General features: G+C 37.5%; 2 protein-coding genes across 3 annotated transcripts in view; one reads left to right on the top strand and one right to left on the bottom strand.

The window, feature by feature from the left end:
- The window catches only part of LOC137285134 (bifunctional heparan sulfate N-deacetylase/N-sulfotransferase-like), a 40476-nt gene extending 33735 nt beyond the window's left edge, over positions 1-6741 (top strand). The window contains exon 13 of the mRNA XM_067817362.1: positions 30-6741. Coding sequence (XP_067673463.1) covers positions 30-243 — 214 coding nt within the window. The 3' untranslated portion in view covers positions 244-6741. The remainder of the gene's footprint in view (positions 1-29) is intronic.
- A 1563-nt stretch (positions 6742-8304) lies between these two features.
- Positions 8305-16188, bottom strand: part of LOC137283442 (long-chain-fatty-acid--CoA ligase 1-like) — a 56366-nt gene continuing 48482 nt past the window's right edge. For both annotated transcript variants that reach the window (XM_067814932.1, XM_067814933.1), the window contains 6 exons: positions 16001-16117; positions 15462-15515; positions 14867-14956; positions 14418-14522; positions 14022-14093; positions 8305-13602 (listed from right to left, as the gene is read on the bottom strand). In XM_067814932.1, coding sequence (XP_067671033.1) covers positions 13465-13602; positions 14022-14093; positions 14418-14522; positions 14867-14956; positions 15462-15515; positions 16001-16117 — 576 coding nt within the window. In that variant the 3' untranslated portion in view covers positions 8305-13464. The remainder of the gene's footprint in view (positions 13603-14021; positions 14094-14417; positions 14523-14866; positions 14957-15461; positions 15516-16000; positions 16118-16188) is intronic.

The raw sequence follows: 16188 nt of genomic DNA, 5'->3' as shown, positions 1-16188 counted from the left end.
TCTTATATTTTCCTTTTTGACTCTTTCAGGTATGATCCGCGGAAGGGCTTCTTTTGTCAAGTCCTCAATGAGGAAAAGAATAAGTGTTTAGGGAAAGGGAAAGGTCGAAACTATCCCCCGATGGACGACAAATCAGAGAGGATTCTGAAGAGATATTATCGCAAGCATAATATAGCTCTGTCTAAACTGCTGCATAAACTCAATATGGTCATTCCTGATTGGCTGGAAGAGGATCTGCGATAACCCTGGGATATGGTCTCAGGGAAACGTTGGAGCAAACTGATGGGGGTCAGATAGAAGATGACTGGACAGGTTGTTATGCCAAGCATCTTGACCCAGCTGTAGCTTGTGAGGCGTCATCATGAAAGACAACACAGGGTCTGATGGTGTGAAATATGGGTTGGGTGGATGAGACAGAAACTCTTCTGCTAAGATTTAAAATTTGAGTGACTTTATCATGTAGTTCAAATCAAACATAGACCAAGAATTAGTCTACGGAATAGAATCGGGTTTTGAACAGGCTTGTCAGACAGTGTCACTGGATGAGGGAATTATTTTTGGTATCGTTACTAAACACTACACCTTGCATCATTTTGATGTCTTCAAGCACAAATGAAAGAACTGCTACGTGTACCCTAATTACGTACATGATGAAATGTGAAGAGTATGTAATTTTATCACTCATGTTTCTTGTGCTGTTATTGTACACAGATGCCTTGAACAGTTTGTTCTATCTATCAGTGAAATTGATGCCTCCCACTCATCTATAAAAAGGGTATAGTGGATTACTTTCTAATAATTTATTGTCTTCTGCTATTTGGAGTAGGCTGTGGTAAGGATATTGGCATATATGCTATTATGCAGTAAACTACTAACATGGACTGACATGTTAATGTATTAAAATATAGCCTATAAGTTGTTTAATAGATTTTACCAGTGTTTAGGTCTTCGTGTTAGCAGTGGGGTGTTTGGTGTGTATTGATAAGTCAGCGATCTATATGTGCATTGCCTTGCTCCACAAGCAAAGTCTGGTTGAGTTATGTGGTACTTATATAATTAAGAGGAACTGCAACCATAGGCAAGTGTTGGAATTCTTAGAGATGTCCCAGCATTGTATTTCTTCTACCTTGAACTGATAGAGACAGCATGACAGAAAGAGCTAGATTGGCCAGAGGTGACTGTTCCATCTGTTAGAGATGGTCAATGACTGCAGCGTGTGATCTCAGAGCTGCTGATCAGATGACTCCAGAGACACCGACCGTGTGTCTTTTGATTGTAGTATTGTAGATTGTATTGACCAACAGTTCAGAGCCCTGATGAACAAAGGCCAGATCAGAAAAAGCAGACATTTGAAACACAGAACCATCTTGCAAGTTCCTATATGTAGAACTTTCCAAGGATGCTCCAACAAGTGTACTGTTAGTAGTGCCATACTATTAACCAGCACTTGAGTGGCTCAGTCAACAGAGACTAGATGATGAAAAGCAGAAGTCTGAAAAACAGGATCAATCTGCGCAGCTTCTATATGGAGGCCTGAGCAAGCAGAGAGTGCAAACAGAATACTGACTGTAAGTTACAGATAGTGTTAGATGTTTACAATCACAACATAAAGATGCTGTTTTACAGCATTGAGAGAACCAAAGTTCTACCTTGACTTCTGTGAAGTTACAGTGTAGAGTGTAGTCATTTTTGTACATAGTTTCGCCAAAGACTAGGTTTATCATGTGTAGGTAATTCTGTCAACTCCGTGATTTGTTTCTACCTCTGTGAGATGGATGATATGGGGTTGTTGTGTAACTGAAGGCAGAAATGTATCCCGGGTACTGTCTTTACAGAAATGTATCCCAGGTACTGTCTTTACAGAAATGTATCCCTGGGTACTGTCTTTACAGAAATGTATCCCGGGTACTGTCTTTACAGAAATGTATCCCTGGGTACTGTCTTTACAGAAATGTATCCCGGGTACTGTCTTTACAGAAATGTATCCCTGGGTACTCTTTACAGAAATGTGTCTTGGGTACTGTCTTTATGAAAATGTATCCCGGATACTGTCTTTACAGAAATGTATCCTAGGTACTGTCTATACAGAAAAGCACCACAGATGTCGTCCGTAAAAAATGCATAGTCCATATAAAAAAAATTTCAGCCATGTACAGAAATGTTTCACAGGTATCATCCATGTCTTTGTGGTATCGTCTGTACACCCAATTAAAGCCAGGGCCCTGTTTCACAAAACTCTCGTAAGCCTAAGATCTCGTAAGTTTTGTCGTAGCCATTGTGCCTCCTATACTGAAACACAGGGGCTACGGATGCTACGAGAAAAGTTACGAGATCTTAGGCTTACGAGAGTTTTGTGAAACGCGGCCCTGGGCAATGGGGTAACTGAGTGGTTCGTTCGTCACACCTAAGACACAGGTTTGATTCTGATGCAGGTTTGATTCAATATGTGAAACCATTTCTGGTGTTCCCCGTAGTGATATTGCTAGAATATTCCTAAAACAGGCATAAAACTAAAACTTTCTCATCCAATCAAAACCTAAACCACAAAAATTCCCAGATGGCACTGAGCCACATTAAATTCATGTATACTTCTATGGTCAGGTTTTTGTGTAACTGAAAGTCTGGTTATTCCCTTGTATATTAATATACAGTCCCTTATTTGGAGTAAAAAAATGGAGGTGTGTCTGAACAGAGAATGCTGATTTTAAGGCTAATTTGCAAAAATTGATAACCATGATTAGATTAGTTCTTTACTGTATTGTGATTAAGGTTGTGGTATATGATACCAGTCCTCAACGTTTTCTAAGGTTAGAAAAATGTCATTGATGGTAGAAATTGTAGTCAATCGGTAGCTAGGGTACATTTCTGTCATACTCTATAAACAACTCCTTGAAAACGAAGAAATACAGTGCGGACACTGCTATACATGGAAACTGATAAATTAGGGATGATGATGATGATGATGATGATGATGATGATGATGATGATGATCATATGCTGGATCTCCTGTCTTGTTTCAGATCTCTGAGTCTTGTATTTATTGCTTTATATAATGTCTTAATGAATGTAGGACACTTATCACCAGCTGCTGTTTCTCTGTATATCTGCATAATCAAAAGCCACAGTATTATATATCTGTTCTGTCAGTGAGGTCCATAGAACCAGGAGGATTAAAACACCAGGTTGTGACATCATCAGATGCTATAACACCTCGAGGTTATAACATGGTCTTGTTATAGCATTAAGTCCCTTTCAACTTTTGCATTTTATAGTCACAAACTGATCAACTTCTGTTTTGAAATGTTATGGTATTGGTATGAGATGTATCAATTTTTTCATTAATTCATTGTTATTAATTGAAATTAATAATAGTCACAGTTATACTCATCAAAATATAAGTCATATTTGTAATAATAAAGGTGTTTTTTTTTTATCTCTGACAGAATATTTTGCAATGTATGACTAGTAGTTTTATTCTAGTGATATATATTTAGGGCTATCATTTATTTTAAACATGGTATCTTCACAGTTCAAGAATGTAACAGTAAATGATATATTTTTTATTATTTTTCTATATCCATGGGCAGTAAGGTTAAATCAGAGGGCACATTCAAGTTCTTAGCACTGTGACAATCGTAAGTCTGCAGGTATGTGACTGTTGAGTGTCATAGCGCCAAGATCACTGTATGGAATGTGTCGCAGGTATTTACCATTAGATATAGCTTTCAGATCTTTATGTTAACATACAGAGCAACTCTGATGGCCAATATATCACAGTTCACAATGCCTTCTGACTTGTTGGAAGCTTTCCTTCAACATATGAACCTGTAGTTGTCCAACATGCCTCTTTGAGAGAATATTGCACAAATGCCTCTTTTCACCAACATAAGGGTGGCACCTTTCATGTTGAAAGGCGAGACTAGATAAAGTTAATTCTTTTCTTTATATTATTTTGTTGGTTCATGTCATATTGTAACGTAAATACCATGACAGTTTTATTTATTTATTAAGGTGCATTTGAGTCACCACTAACATTTGCCACAGGGAACAAGTTAACCAGGTTTTATTGGAGATACCCTCAGTTATTAGTTATAAAAATATGGATAAGAAATAATGGGATTGTATTTGTTTTGTTTTCAAGCAAAGGTTTAATTGCACCATTTTGGTTTTAAAATGGAGGTTTCGTTTACCTGCAGAATGAGAAGATATTTTGGTCTGGCCTAATAAATGTAATGATTTTGAAGTTGTTATATTATTGTATTAAAAGTCTGTGGGTGGAATGAAATGTAATGGAACCAGAGTCAAATGTCTTACAGAAACCAGGGCTTTATGTTTAAGAATAAACTCTTTAAGATAGAAACGCATGGCTCAAGCATTCTGTTGTGTCTATTTTATATTGTAGGTACTCAGTGATAAAACGTTTACTTCCAGAGACTAATATTCTGTCCTAGTTACCCCAAACTTACTGTCAGTCCTGCCTGTGATTTTACATTGTAATTATTATTTTATGTACGTGATAACCTTGCATGCATTATCCTAATCTTCACCAGCATTATCTTGGGCATGTATCTTGTCATGGGTTTGAATGTTACCATGGGATGTAACTGTTCTCGTGTCAAGATACAATGATTGTACATCATGTCATGTCTACTAGCCAGTTCTCTACTTGTCTTGAAACATTATGCAGTGAAACCTGCTCTATCATCTACCATAGTTCAGGGTCCTTGTTTATCCTGTGTACCTTTTTCAACCCTGGGCTCAGTCACCATCTTGTGTTTTGGGAAGATGTATCACTATCTTGGTCTGAAATTCATCAACCAATCAAAATGCATGTATCTACATTCAAAGCTCTTCTGCATGAGCTTTAAGTATTTTCTTATCAGAAAAACTTATCAATCAACGTTCATATAGGTGGTTTCTGGAATATGAAGATGAAGAGGGATGTTTTTTTTTATACAAGACATTCTAATTGCCTTCTTTAATCATGTTCCATCCATCAAAACAGGACTTCAAATGAGGCATTAGCAGGGAATCAGGGACTCAATATCTTCTTCAAACCCACTTGCCACAGGGCAAGTGACTTTAGGAAAGGAACTTGTCCTGACTAATTTTCCACTTGCCCTGATTTTATGACATAATAATGATGTTGTAATGTTGTAATTATGAAAGAACAAATCAACATGGTATTTGATGTGAATGTGTAGTGGACCATTTATTGGGAAGTGATAACTAGCAAAGAAATATAACTCTACTGTATTATCATTGTGAAAATTTAATAGCTACATTTTGAGCAGACGTGAAATGAAATCCAAGTTTGTTTGCACTCAGAAACTGTAAGCAGAAATTATCTAGTAAGCGCTCGGACTAGTAAGATGAAAACTGACTTGTCCTGGATTTTTTAACCCTTGGGAATCAGTCCAGGAATACAGTAATGATGACATGCATTACATACATGAGTTCAGCAATTCTTAAAACAATCATGAATTGAACATGTCCTTACTAGATATAATATAGGAAGTCAAGATTTGGTGGAAAATTGTCTGTTGCTCTGTGATTCATTAATTCCAACATATGCAGAAGTCTTGACCTTCAAGCCAGTTCGGATGTAAGGATTCATCTCAGACACAAATACGATCAAAGAAAGAAAGATTATCAGGTTGGCAGAAGTGAGTGAACAAAATTTGCTGCAAATTGGTTTTGAGACTTGAGACACAGATTTTGTTTTGGCTGATGTTTACATAAAATTCTAATCGTAGAATGGGGGCCACTTATGAAACAGGTGAAACTATATATGGTGTCATGGATAGCACTGATTATCTCCCAACTGTCACCCATTAGTCATGGTTTAAACAAGGTAAAATTGAATGTAACAAAGCTTGTCTCAAGTTCAGGTGCATACAAGTTGAGCTATGTATTTTGTGTGAATACTTATTAATAACGAAAAGGTATCTTAAGACTACTATACCTGAATGGGGGATTTGTGTTGCATGGTGCTATATTATGTGTTGTAGAGTTACTTCCATATGAGGTGCAAAGGAAGATGTCTCAGTGCTGAATAGTTATGGTACAAATATAGGTGGACTCACATTTATGCAGAGTTGGGACGGGTGAGAAAAGTCTTTGGTGGAGGCTGTGGGATGAGAATATTATAAAAGCTTCAATATATCCAAAGAATTTTCTCTTTTGTATTGTCCGTGGCTAGGGAATTCACTGAATGTTTCTATGAATTTTCTTGAAATTTTGTTTGTACTAAAACGTTTTATGTAACATTCAGTGAAAATATTTTTACATATTTTAATATTGAACATATGTATCAAAGTGCATTTCTGTCTGCAGGATTGTAGAATCAAGGACTATTATGAAATGACGTTTTCCAATGACATTTCCAGCATTTTATAAGGTGAGGTTGGTTTGGGAAATGGAACATACTAATATGCTGAAGGTGAGAATGAATTATGTCTTGAATGGTTGAAGGGGTTTTGTGTAATGTTTTTAAACTTTCATCTGAGATTTCTCAGCTTCTGGTGAACGTGGTCTATAATTGTTAGGGTTTCTGGTCTACATGAGCAATAATTTCTCACTCTAACGTAGCAGAAATGTATGCGTGTGTTCTGACCAGGAATTGTCATTTGCAGGAGTTATATTCTGCAAAACTTCGTTCACACAAAATACAATGTCAGTAATCAGCTATATGTTGCCAGGTAGAATAATACTGCATTTAATAAAAAACTATGTGACATGTCTTCGACTCCTGTTTTTCTATATCTTGTTGAAAAATATTGTGTTCTTATGGGATTGGATGGCTAGTTGAATAGATCAATGCTTGTGATGTTGATCACGGGATTATGAGGTCCAGACTTGATTATTTACAGACCGCTGCCATATAGCTGGAATATTGCCAAGTGTGGCCTTAAGCAAGCAAGCAAGCAAGCCAGCCAGCCAGCCAGCCAGCAAGCAAGCAAGCAAGCAAGCATCTTTAAGTGGCATTTTAGAAGTTGGTATAGTGAGGATGAAGACTTTTATGGATAGACATCTTCTTTCTTGCAGTGGATGCGACCTTTTGGTGTACATTCTATCACCGTTATCAAGAAAAACATGCTAAACATATGCACTGGGACCCCTGCCCTGTGCATGTTTTGCATCTTTTGTTTGAGAACGATGCATCCACTGCTAGAAAGAAGTTGTCTATCCCTAGAAGTCTTCATCCTAAGCAAGCAAGCAACCAAAATGTCTCGTATGCACATTTTGTGCAGTTCAGATGTCAGAGCATAAGCCAATCTCAATACAATCTTTCACTTCAATTAAGATCAGGAGGCACATGTCAGATGAACTTTCCTATCAGCATGCACACTTCTGATTGTTAGTACCAGCAAGGGAAGCGCTCAGACTCTAGTTAGAAAACAAAATTAAAAGGCAAGTTCTAAATGGAAATAATAAAAATACAATTTCTAATCTAAGTAGGTAATTCTATATAGAGAATAATGTAGCCTTAGTGGTTTCGTCGTTTTTACAACATTGTCTCAGAATTGTAATGCCATAGTAACAACACAAAGAAATAGTCAGTGTTATCTAACTGAGAGGAGATAATGCTTGCATGATACGCTTACTGACATGAGCTCATAACAACTCACATCATTTCTTGAGTACGGCACTATTCCGAGAAAACAAACTGGTGATACTGATAGTTTTCAGTTTCATACATCAGTAACAAAATATATTAGTAATACAGGGCAGCCTATTTCATAACCTAGGTTTTCAAATGGTGGTTATTTAATCTGATATAAGGTTTTGAAATGACCATTATTTATGACTGATACAACTTTCACTTGCTGTCACTGATCATAAAATATCACATTATTAAAAACTTCCAATATATAGAGTGGCACGACATAGGTAGTGCATGTAGAGCATGTGAAGTGCAAGGCAAGGTGTTGGCTGATACTTGCATCCCAGTTGACACCGACTGTTCCATCAATGTTGTTCTCAGTACATGTACACAAAACATTAAACACCCTGGAGAGTGTGTGAGTTGAGTGATACTTGCATCCCAGTTGACACCGACTGTTCCATCATTCGCGGGCTGTTCCATCAATGTTGTTCTCAGTACATGTACACAAAACATTAAACACCCTGGAGAGTGTGTGAGTCGAGTTTTATGCCGCTTTTAGCAGTATTCCACCAATATCATGGCAGGGGACATCAGAAATGGGCTTTCACACACTCTACCCATGTGGTCTTCAGTATGACAAGCAATCGCTTTAACCACTTGACTACCCCACTGCCAGAAGAAAAAACACTAAACCCTTTGTCATGGATAGGAATAGATGACTAGCAACTCACATTACATAATTGTGGAGTTGATAGGCCATATGTTTATTTCATAAAACTGACATATTTTAGAATAACACGTGTGAGAGAAACTGTTGTGATGACTTGCATCTTGAACTGAATACGGCTGAAGTCAGACGCCTTCTCTCCACACCAAACTACTCACTCCAACACAATGCAACATAACAACATGTAAAGTTGAATAAGCAAATGAACAATTTCAACAACAAAAAAGCACTTAAACTGCATTTTGACAACCTCTGCATATATTTATAAACAGATGAGAAAACACTAACTTGGTGCTAATACAAGACTTAGGTGTAAATCTGCAGGCTGTTCACAAGATGGAGCATGAATGACTCCACCCTCATGTTCGATGCTTCTGATGCAAGATGTAATGATGTCAGACTCACTGTTCTCATCCTAAGACACTCTCCAACCATCAAATTACAACTACATCAAACACTTACAATGACTGCTACATTCTTCACGTGTTCTTCACAATGTGAGGAGTGACTGAAGAACGTCTTTATTGTTTCCATAGCTGTCAGCAGACCTGAAGCAGGTTCAACACTTTACAGTTGGCACCACAGAACTCATTATCAACAGATCTGTGGAAGCACACGTTGCCAACCCTCCAGGAGTCAACAACTCTCTCCAAAAACAGTTGTAGTGTTCTGACTTATCTCCCCTTCTGTTGATACACAAACAACAGCACAACTGAAAATTGAAAATCCCTGTTGAGCAATGTGTGCTGAATTTGCTGCAAGTAGAATCCGTGGTATTTCATGTTTTGACTCGTGTAAATCAATCTAACATACATCCTGTCTTTTCGACAGTTCCAACAACACATAAGTAAGGCTTCTTCCCTTCAGGTTTTGGTTACAAGACTAGATCATACATCAAGCAATCTATACAATTTTCCATAATACACAATATAACCAATTCTAAAAATAAAAAGGTTATTGTGTCAAAACGTGCGAACAAATGGTGCTATTTCAGATAATCAGAACAGTATTGACGTGTACCGAGAGAGTTTGTTTCTTTCTGCTATTCACATTGGATGTATTGTAATTTAGATGCATTGTAACATCTGAGATGAAGCCGTTTGTCTGAATATTCCACATTAACTATAGACAGGACACATTTGTGTTCATGTGGTGCATGCTTGTATATTGAAATGATATATCATCTGCATATACTAGAATATAAAAAAAACCCAAACATTCTAAGGCCAGCACACACTGAAACAGCACATCTTTTCAAAACCAACATTTAAAAAGTGTATCAGAGCATAGATTTTAGAAGCTCTCTTAGTGCTAAGATAGTCGTAAGTGACATACATTAACATTAACATATGACTACCATCGCACTAACAGTGTTTCGAAAATATAGGCTCTGAATTGTAGAAAAAATATTTGGGTGAGTGTAGTTTTAGCCATTTCAAGCAATATTCCAAATGTACGATGTTGGAATGGGAAACAGCCACTGAAAATGAGCTTCCAACACTGTCACTAAATGGCAAATCAAATTAACACTAGGTTACTTCACTGTCCTTATCAGATCTACAGCAGAGCTATTGAGTCACTTGCCTAAAAAGGTAGTCAGGAAAGGAAAGAACACAGCACATTTGTTGAAATGACGGATTCTTTTCATCACTTTTATATATATTCCACCAAAATCATTCGGTTCATACAATGAACCCATGTAGGGAATTAAACCCATGACAAGTAAATGCTTTAACCACTAGGTTACCTAAATCCTGTTATGATGTCTCTTCACTGGTTGGCTATTGAAGCTTGCATTGACTCTAAGATCCTTACACTTACTTATCAGTCCATTTATGGTGCTGCACCTGTGTATATTCAAGAACTTCTCTCTCCTTACATGGCACCAAGAACTCTCTGTTCATCCTCAGCTAATCTGCACTGTGTACCAAAGTGGAACCTTAGATCATTTGACTACAAGACCTACCAGCACATGGCACCTGTCAAAAGGAATTCCCTCACTGATAAACTTAAGCTGTCTTCATCCCTTGAAACTTTCAAGCAACGTTTCTCTTAAAAACATTCTACATAAATGGACTTCAATAATGTCTTATTATTGTTAGCACTATGAGCATACCTGGTGTGGTGTTTGGCGCAATATAAATGGACACATTATTATCAGTATTACCTCACTGCCCTGCAAGCTGAAGTAAAGGAAAGATACAGCCTCCGTGATACTACATTGCCCCTGAAGCTATAGAGTGTTATGAGATTATTGATCACTGTTATGAGATCACTTTATCATTGATCAAGTGATAGTTGGGTCACAATGTTTAGAGTTTTGAGTGTGGATCACATTTCATATCTATGTTCAAGAGTGTTTTAGCGAAATGCCTTTTTGACAGCGCTCTAGAGTTGCCTCCCTTGACTAGTTTATCTTCTTGACTTCCGGCTATTAAAAAGTCCTAAGTCAGTGAAAATAGGGCCACACTTTGTCCCAATGATCCGACACTGTGTTAGTGTAGATAAAGGCTGGTTATTGTGCTGATAATCACATATGGACTTACATTCAGAATTATACTGGAGTTGTGTGCCTCTGCCTAACAACATCTGTTGGTCAAAAACAAAATCTACATTCAAGATTGACACTCTGTGTCCGACTGCTCACTGTGTAATCAAGCTTCAGCTAATACTGTCTCACTGTAAAAAGTTAATATTTGATATTTGTGACCCATAACCTTAAACTTGTGACTCAGTTACACTGCACTGAAAATCTGCTTTATGATTCACTGTAACTTGCCCATTGTTTGCTCAATATACTATTGAATATTTTACACTTGTCTGTGTTGTATTTTGCTGGTTCATAGGGGATTTCTCATACCTTTTGTCAATTTAGTAACCGTAACATGAAGCACAGATACGATCACCTTTGCGTGATTGAAATATGTTAATGTCTACACACAGCATTAATTAAGTTAGTAATGAAAGAACACTGCCATATACATTTTATGCTGAGGTGTTGTTCCAGTTTTGTGTGGCCATTAGACACCAAAACACTAACGAAAGCCTACAGCTCAAACCAATTAGTAAGCTTCTTCACAACTGCCACGAACATATACTAATGTACACTGTTATGGAATTACATAAGATATGTACAAATATGCAAATTAACTGCAGTATCATGATATAAGGAGGAACATGTGATAGCTTGCATTTTTTGTTTAATCAAAAATATTAGAAAGAATTTGATTTCCATGTAAACATCAGCATTAGACAATTCATTTTTGATGTATTTCTGTGTACAAATGGTACAACAGGATGCAGTGAGTGAATTAAGTTTTGTCCTGCTTCTAGCAATATTCTGCAATATCACTGCAAGGGACACCCTAAATAGGATTCATACATTGTACCCATGTATGGAATGGAACCCAGGTTTTCGGCATGACGAGAACGCTTTAACCACTAGGCTACCCCACTGTTCCCTGAAGATGCAGAAATCAGTACTGGACAAGGATATCTTGAAGAAGAGTTTAGAAACTGCTGGGTTTTATTAAACTGCTGATTCAAGGCCAGCTTACGTTCAATTCAAGTCTGATCGTTTATTTCAATATGTACCGAACAGAATGAAGATCTGACTGACTGTCCACTGGAACTTGCTGCAGGTAAAATTTCAGGGCTTCTTGGAATGAGTGAATATGGCTTTCAGATATCTGAAATATCTATCTCATAAACAAAGGTTCTGAACGTAAATACTACAAGCCATGATATTATAATGTAGATATTCATACACAATGTTGTTCTGAGTGCCCAAAAGTGAGTACCACTAAAGGAATATTTGTGTTTTGTGCCAATTTTCCTTTCATGACATAAAAATTTCTGAACCAAACATGAGTTTTATGTCTCTTTCAGCAAAATTTCAGCAATATCATGACACCGGAAATGGGTTTCACACATTGTACCCAAAGAATAATGGAATCGTCTGCATGATGCGTGAATGCTTTAACCATTAGACTCCCCACATGACCAATAAATTGGTTTACAAAGGTGACATCTGATTGTTTATAGAACAGTTTTAAACTGCTTGGTCAAACTTCTCTGATGAGACTTATGTCTGTCAGATCTTCAAGTACAAAGGTATCATATCAGCATAAAAGATCTGATCTGAACGCGATTGATACTTAGCTCAGCAAAAGTTTGGTCTAGAGGTGAAGTTCACACCACAGCACAGGCACACTAGCAATGTCTCTCTGTCACTCATCTCACACACCTCATTAACCAGCTTGGTCAATAAATTAGAATATTTTTATGTAGGTAACAGCTAACAATGGAATAGCATGACAAGACTAAAGAATGACGTCACAGTCCAGGGCCCCCTTTCACAAAGCTCTCGTAGGCCTAAGATCTCGTATCTCTTCTCGTAGCATTCATACCTCCTATACTGTAACATAGGAAGTAGGAATGCTACAAGAAAAGTTACGAGACCTTAGGCTTACGAGAGTTTTGTGGAAGTGGACCTTGCATTACAATGAGTTAACAGTGGGAAATATATGGATCCATTTGTTAAATTCTTTAGGAAAAAATACTGTAAATATGATGCAATAAAATTTTAGTTGAATAATGCCATGCTGAAGAAATCTATTATTGAACATGATTTGAAATACAATGCAAATTGTACCAATACTTCAGTAATGTAGGACTCAAAATGAAATTCTAAATTTTCATCTTTTTTCCTCCTGTAAACTATGCCCATCTTTTGTTACCACTGCAACCATGGATACACCTACCATGCTAGCATATGGGTTACCATGTTTACAACACAATGTCACAAACCAGCCAAAAGCTAGCTTGGCTACTTATTCTATATGCACACAGTCAAAACTTCAAGATACACTCAGCGCTACAAGCCCCAAGAATGCCTTGTCATAAACTCAAACTTTGATCAAATTTTGAAAGCATAATATCAAGAGAACCATTTCAAATTTGCAAATAATATCAAATGACAGGTCTTCAAATGGGTATCTTCCTGGCGTCTCATCTCTGTCCCTCATCTGTGGTCATCTCAATCAAGCGTGTGTATCACACATTAATTTTGTCATGTTATGTCAGTGTGGCTGTTCATAAACGGAATGGATGAGTTTGATTGTCTTTCTCAGGATAACTTGGAGTACATGGCATTGATCTGGGAGTGGAAGTACCGCTTCAGCTCCTGTCTCTTGGCTTTGAATGTGGGTGTGAGCAAACCATTCTCTACTGAAAACATCTCGGGATACACGTAGACGTCCTTCACCTGGAACATATACACAACATGTACACAACATGTACACAACAAATACATAATGATCGCAAATGTTTGCTGGAAATAAAACCACACTGACAATTCAGAATACTGATTCGTAGTCAAAATAAAAACACTTCTTTAAACTAACTTACATATTTTCATGAAAAGTAGAAACATTTGCATGACTGCATGTGTGTATGGTACATAGTTATATACCAGTGAAAGTATGTTCATTCCAAAACACTTGCAAAAATATTAGACTTGTTCCCCACAAAAGCTACACTACTGGATTTTTTTTCCAAAATTAGTTTAGGCTGAGTGTAAGCATAATACACAGATCTGATTTCACAGCTGGAGCTGAAAAATACTGTGTCCACTAAAACATTAAAGGTCAGCACATATTTCGAACAAATCAGTTGATTACTAACCTGTTCCAGGGAGGAGAGCCCTGCTTTCTTCCCCACGTCTATCAAGTCTGCCAGAATCACCTTCTTCACCTCCTAGACACAGAACATGGGGAAACATCAGCAATGTCTCACAGAAAATCACTCACAATAAAACACCCATAACATCAGCAAAATATCAGTGAAAGTTTTGCATCCCAATGGAGATTAATAAACACAAATTGTCACTGAAAGGTGTTTTTATTATGTACCAGTATTAGCTAATATAAATCATAACTTGACAAGATTTGCTAAATATAGAGCTTTTTAAGGGCAAACAACTGGCAATTACAGCCTTTAAAGTCTAAACCAAACTTACATTCCTTCTTATGGTAAAAAGTTCAAATGTCTGGCTTTTTCATGTCCGTATCCAATACTTACAGCATTCCTGGCCAGGTCTTGGATCGGCAGTCGGAGCTTCAGCTTGTCTGCTGCATACTTGGGCAGCATGTCAGGGTCTGGCACAACCACACCCACAAGACACGACTAGAAACATAAGGCAGTGAATGTTTGTGAAATAGCACAGGATTCATGTTCATCAAAGTTCGAAAACCTTTCTCATGTTTGAGCATACCAAGGCATTCTTACTGGACTCTTTCCATCCACAAATAATTGGTGAGTGTGGCCATTCTCAGGACAAAACAGCAAAAATAATCAGACTGAGGCTGTGATTCAACCCTATATTTATGGGATTCTGTCATGTCAAAGGGATGCAACTCCGCAATAGTGAATTACGGCAGTGCTGTTCACGAGAGAGAGACACTCATGCTCCAGCCAAGTATGAAAAGCTGTAGAAACACAGAAACATTGAGACTGACGTGAATACACACCTGTAAACTGTCTCCATGGACAAAGACTTGTGCAACTAATGAACAACGAATGTAAACATTTTCAATCTTTTCTGGAGCAATGTATTCTCCCTGAAACAGACACAAATAGATACAAATAGCATGATGATATCATCTCACACAGAGATCTCCAGCAAGTGACGATACCATATGATAAGGTCGAAAGTTGTGAAAAGCTAGTTTAAGTGAGCTTTAGGTTTATGCCACTTTTAGCAATATACCAACTATATCATGGCAGAGAACACCAGAAATGGGTTCACATATTGTACCCATGTGGGGAATCGAACCTTTGGCGTCTTCAGTGTGACTAGCGAATACTTTACCAATCAGGCCACCTGGACAAACCCAGAAACCTAACTTGGGTGAACTGAGACTCAAATCCATAATTAAAGGTTTCTGATCTTGGATACTTGCCCAACTCCAATTATGAATTTCAAGGTGTTTAAGATTATTTTTTTCCTCTGGGTAATATTTACACTGATGTTATAACTAAATCACTGAAAGATACACTTCTGCACACTGAATATCGTCCATTCACAGTATACACACATAGTTGGATGAACTGAATCTAACCTACCTGAGCTAGTTTGAAAATATGCTTCTTCCTGTCAATGATTTTCAGTGCTCCGTTCTGAAAAATACATGAAACAGTGCCACCATTATTGTCCTCTAGTGATGTTTTGAACAAGAATAATTCTCAGAGCAAGTGTTTATAGTGGCACGAAAAGGACAACTATCTTGTTAAAGACACACTTCCATTTACATGACAACAGTTTGTAAACACTCGGCCAAAACTCCAGTGACCCATCAGTCAGGTATAATGAAAAATGAAACAAAGTCAAACAAGTCACCCCTTACAATCAGGATAGGTTCCCTGGGACAAATTCTAACTCAGAACTCCCACACATATTGATACAAAGATCTAAGATATGCTACAGGTGTTGAAATATGTTCGCAAAATATCAAAAAAAAAATGCAGTGATTGATTTTAGCCTTTATATGTTTCATCTTGCCAAACGTTCGTACATGTAAACAGCTTACCTATTCAGCCCTATAAGAAAGTAGGTTATTATAACATTACCAAAAAGTTCAAGCCAAACACCATGATCTACTCACAGGTAGCCACTCGCCAATATCCCCTGTGTGGAGCCAACCTTCTTCGTCCAGAGCATCATTAGTCTTTGTTTGATCTTTCAGATAGCCTCTGAATACATTGGGACCTCGGATGCAAACCTGAAAGATGCATGTTCACTTGAAGTGTTTCATAAATAGCATATGTCTGAGTCACCAGCATCAGAAGTTCG

The sequence above is a fragment of the Haliotis asinina genome, chromosome 5 (genome assembly GCF_037392515.1).
Source record: "Haliotis asinina isolate JCU_RB_2024 chromosome 5, JCU_Hal_asi_v2, whole genome shotgun sequence".
In the NCBI taxonomy this organism is placed as follows: domain Eukaryota; kingdom Metazoa; phylum Mollusca; class Gastropoda; order Lepetellida; family Haliotidae; genus Haliotis; species Haliotis asinina.
The sequence above is the reverse complement of the archived record's forward strand: the minus strand, read 5'-3'. Positions and strand labels throughout refer to the sequence as shown.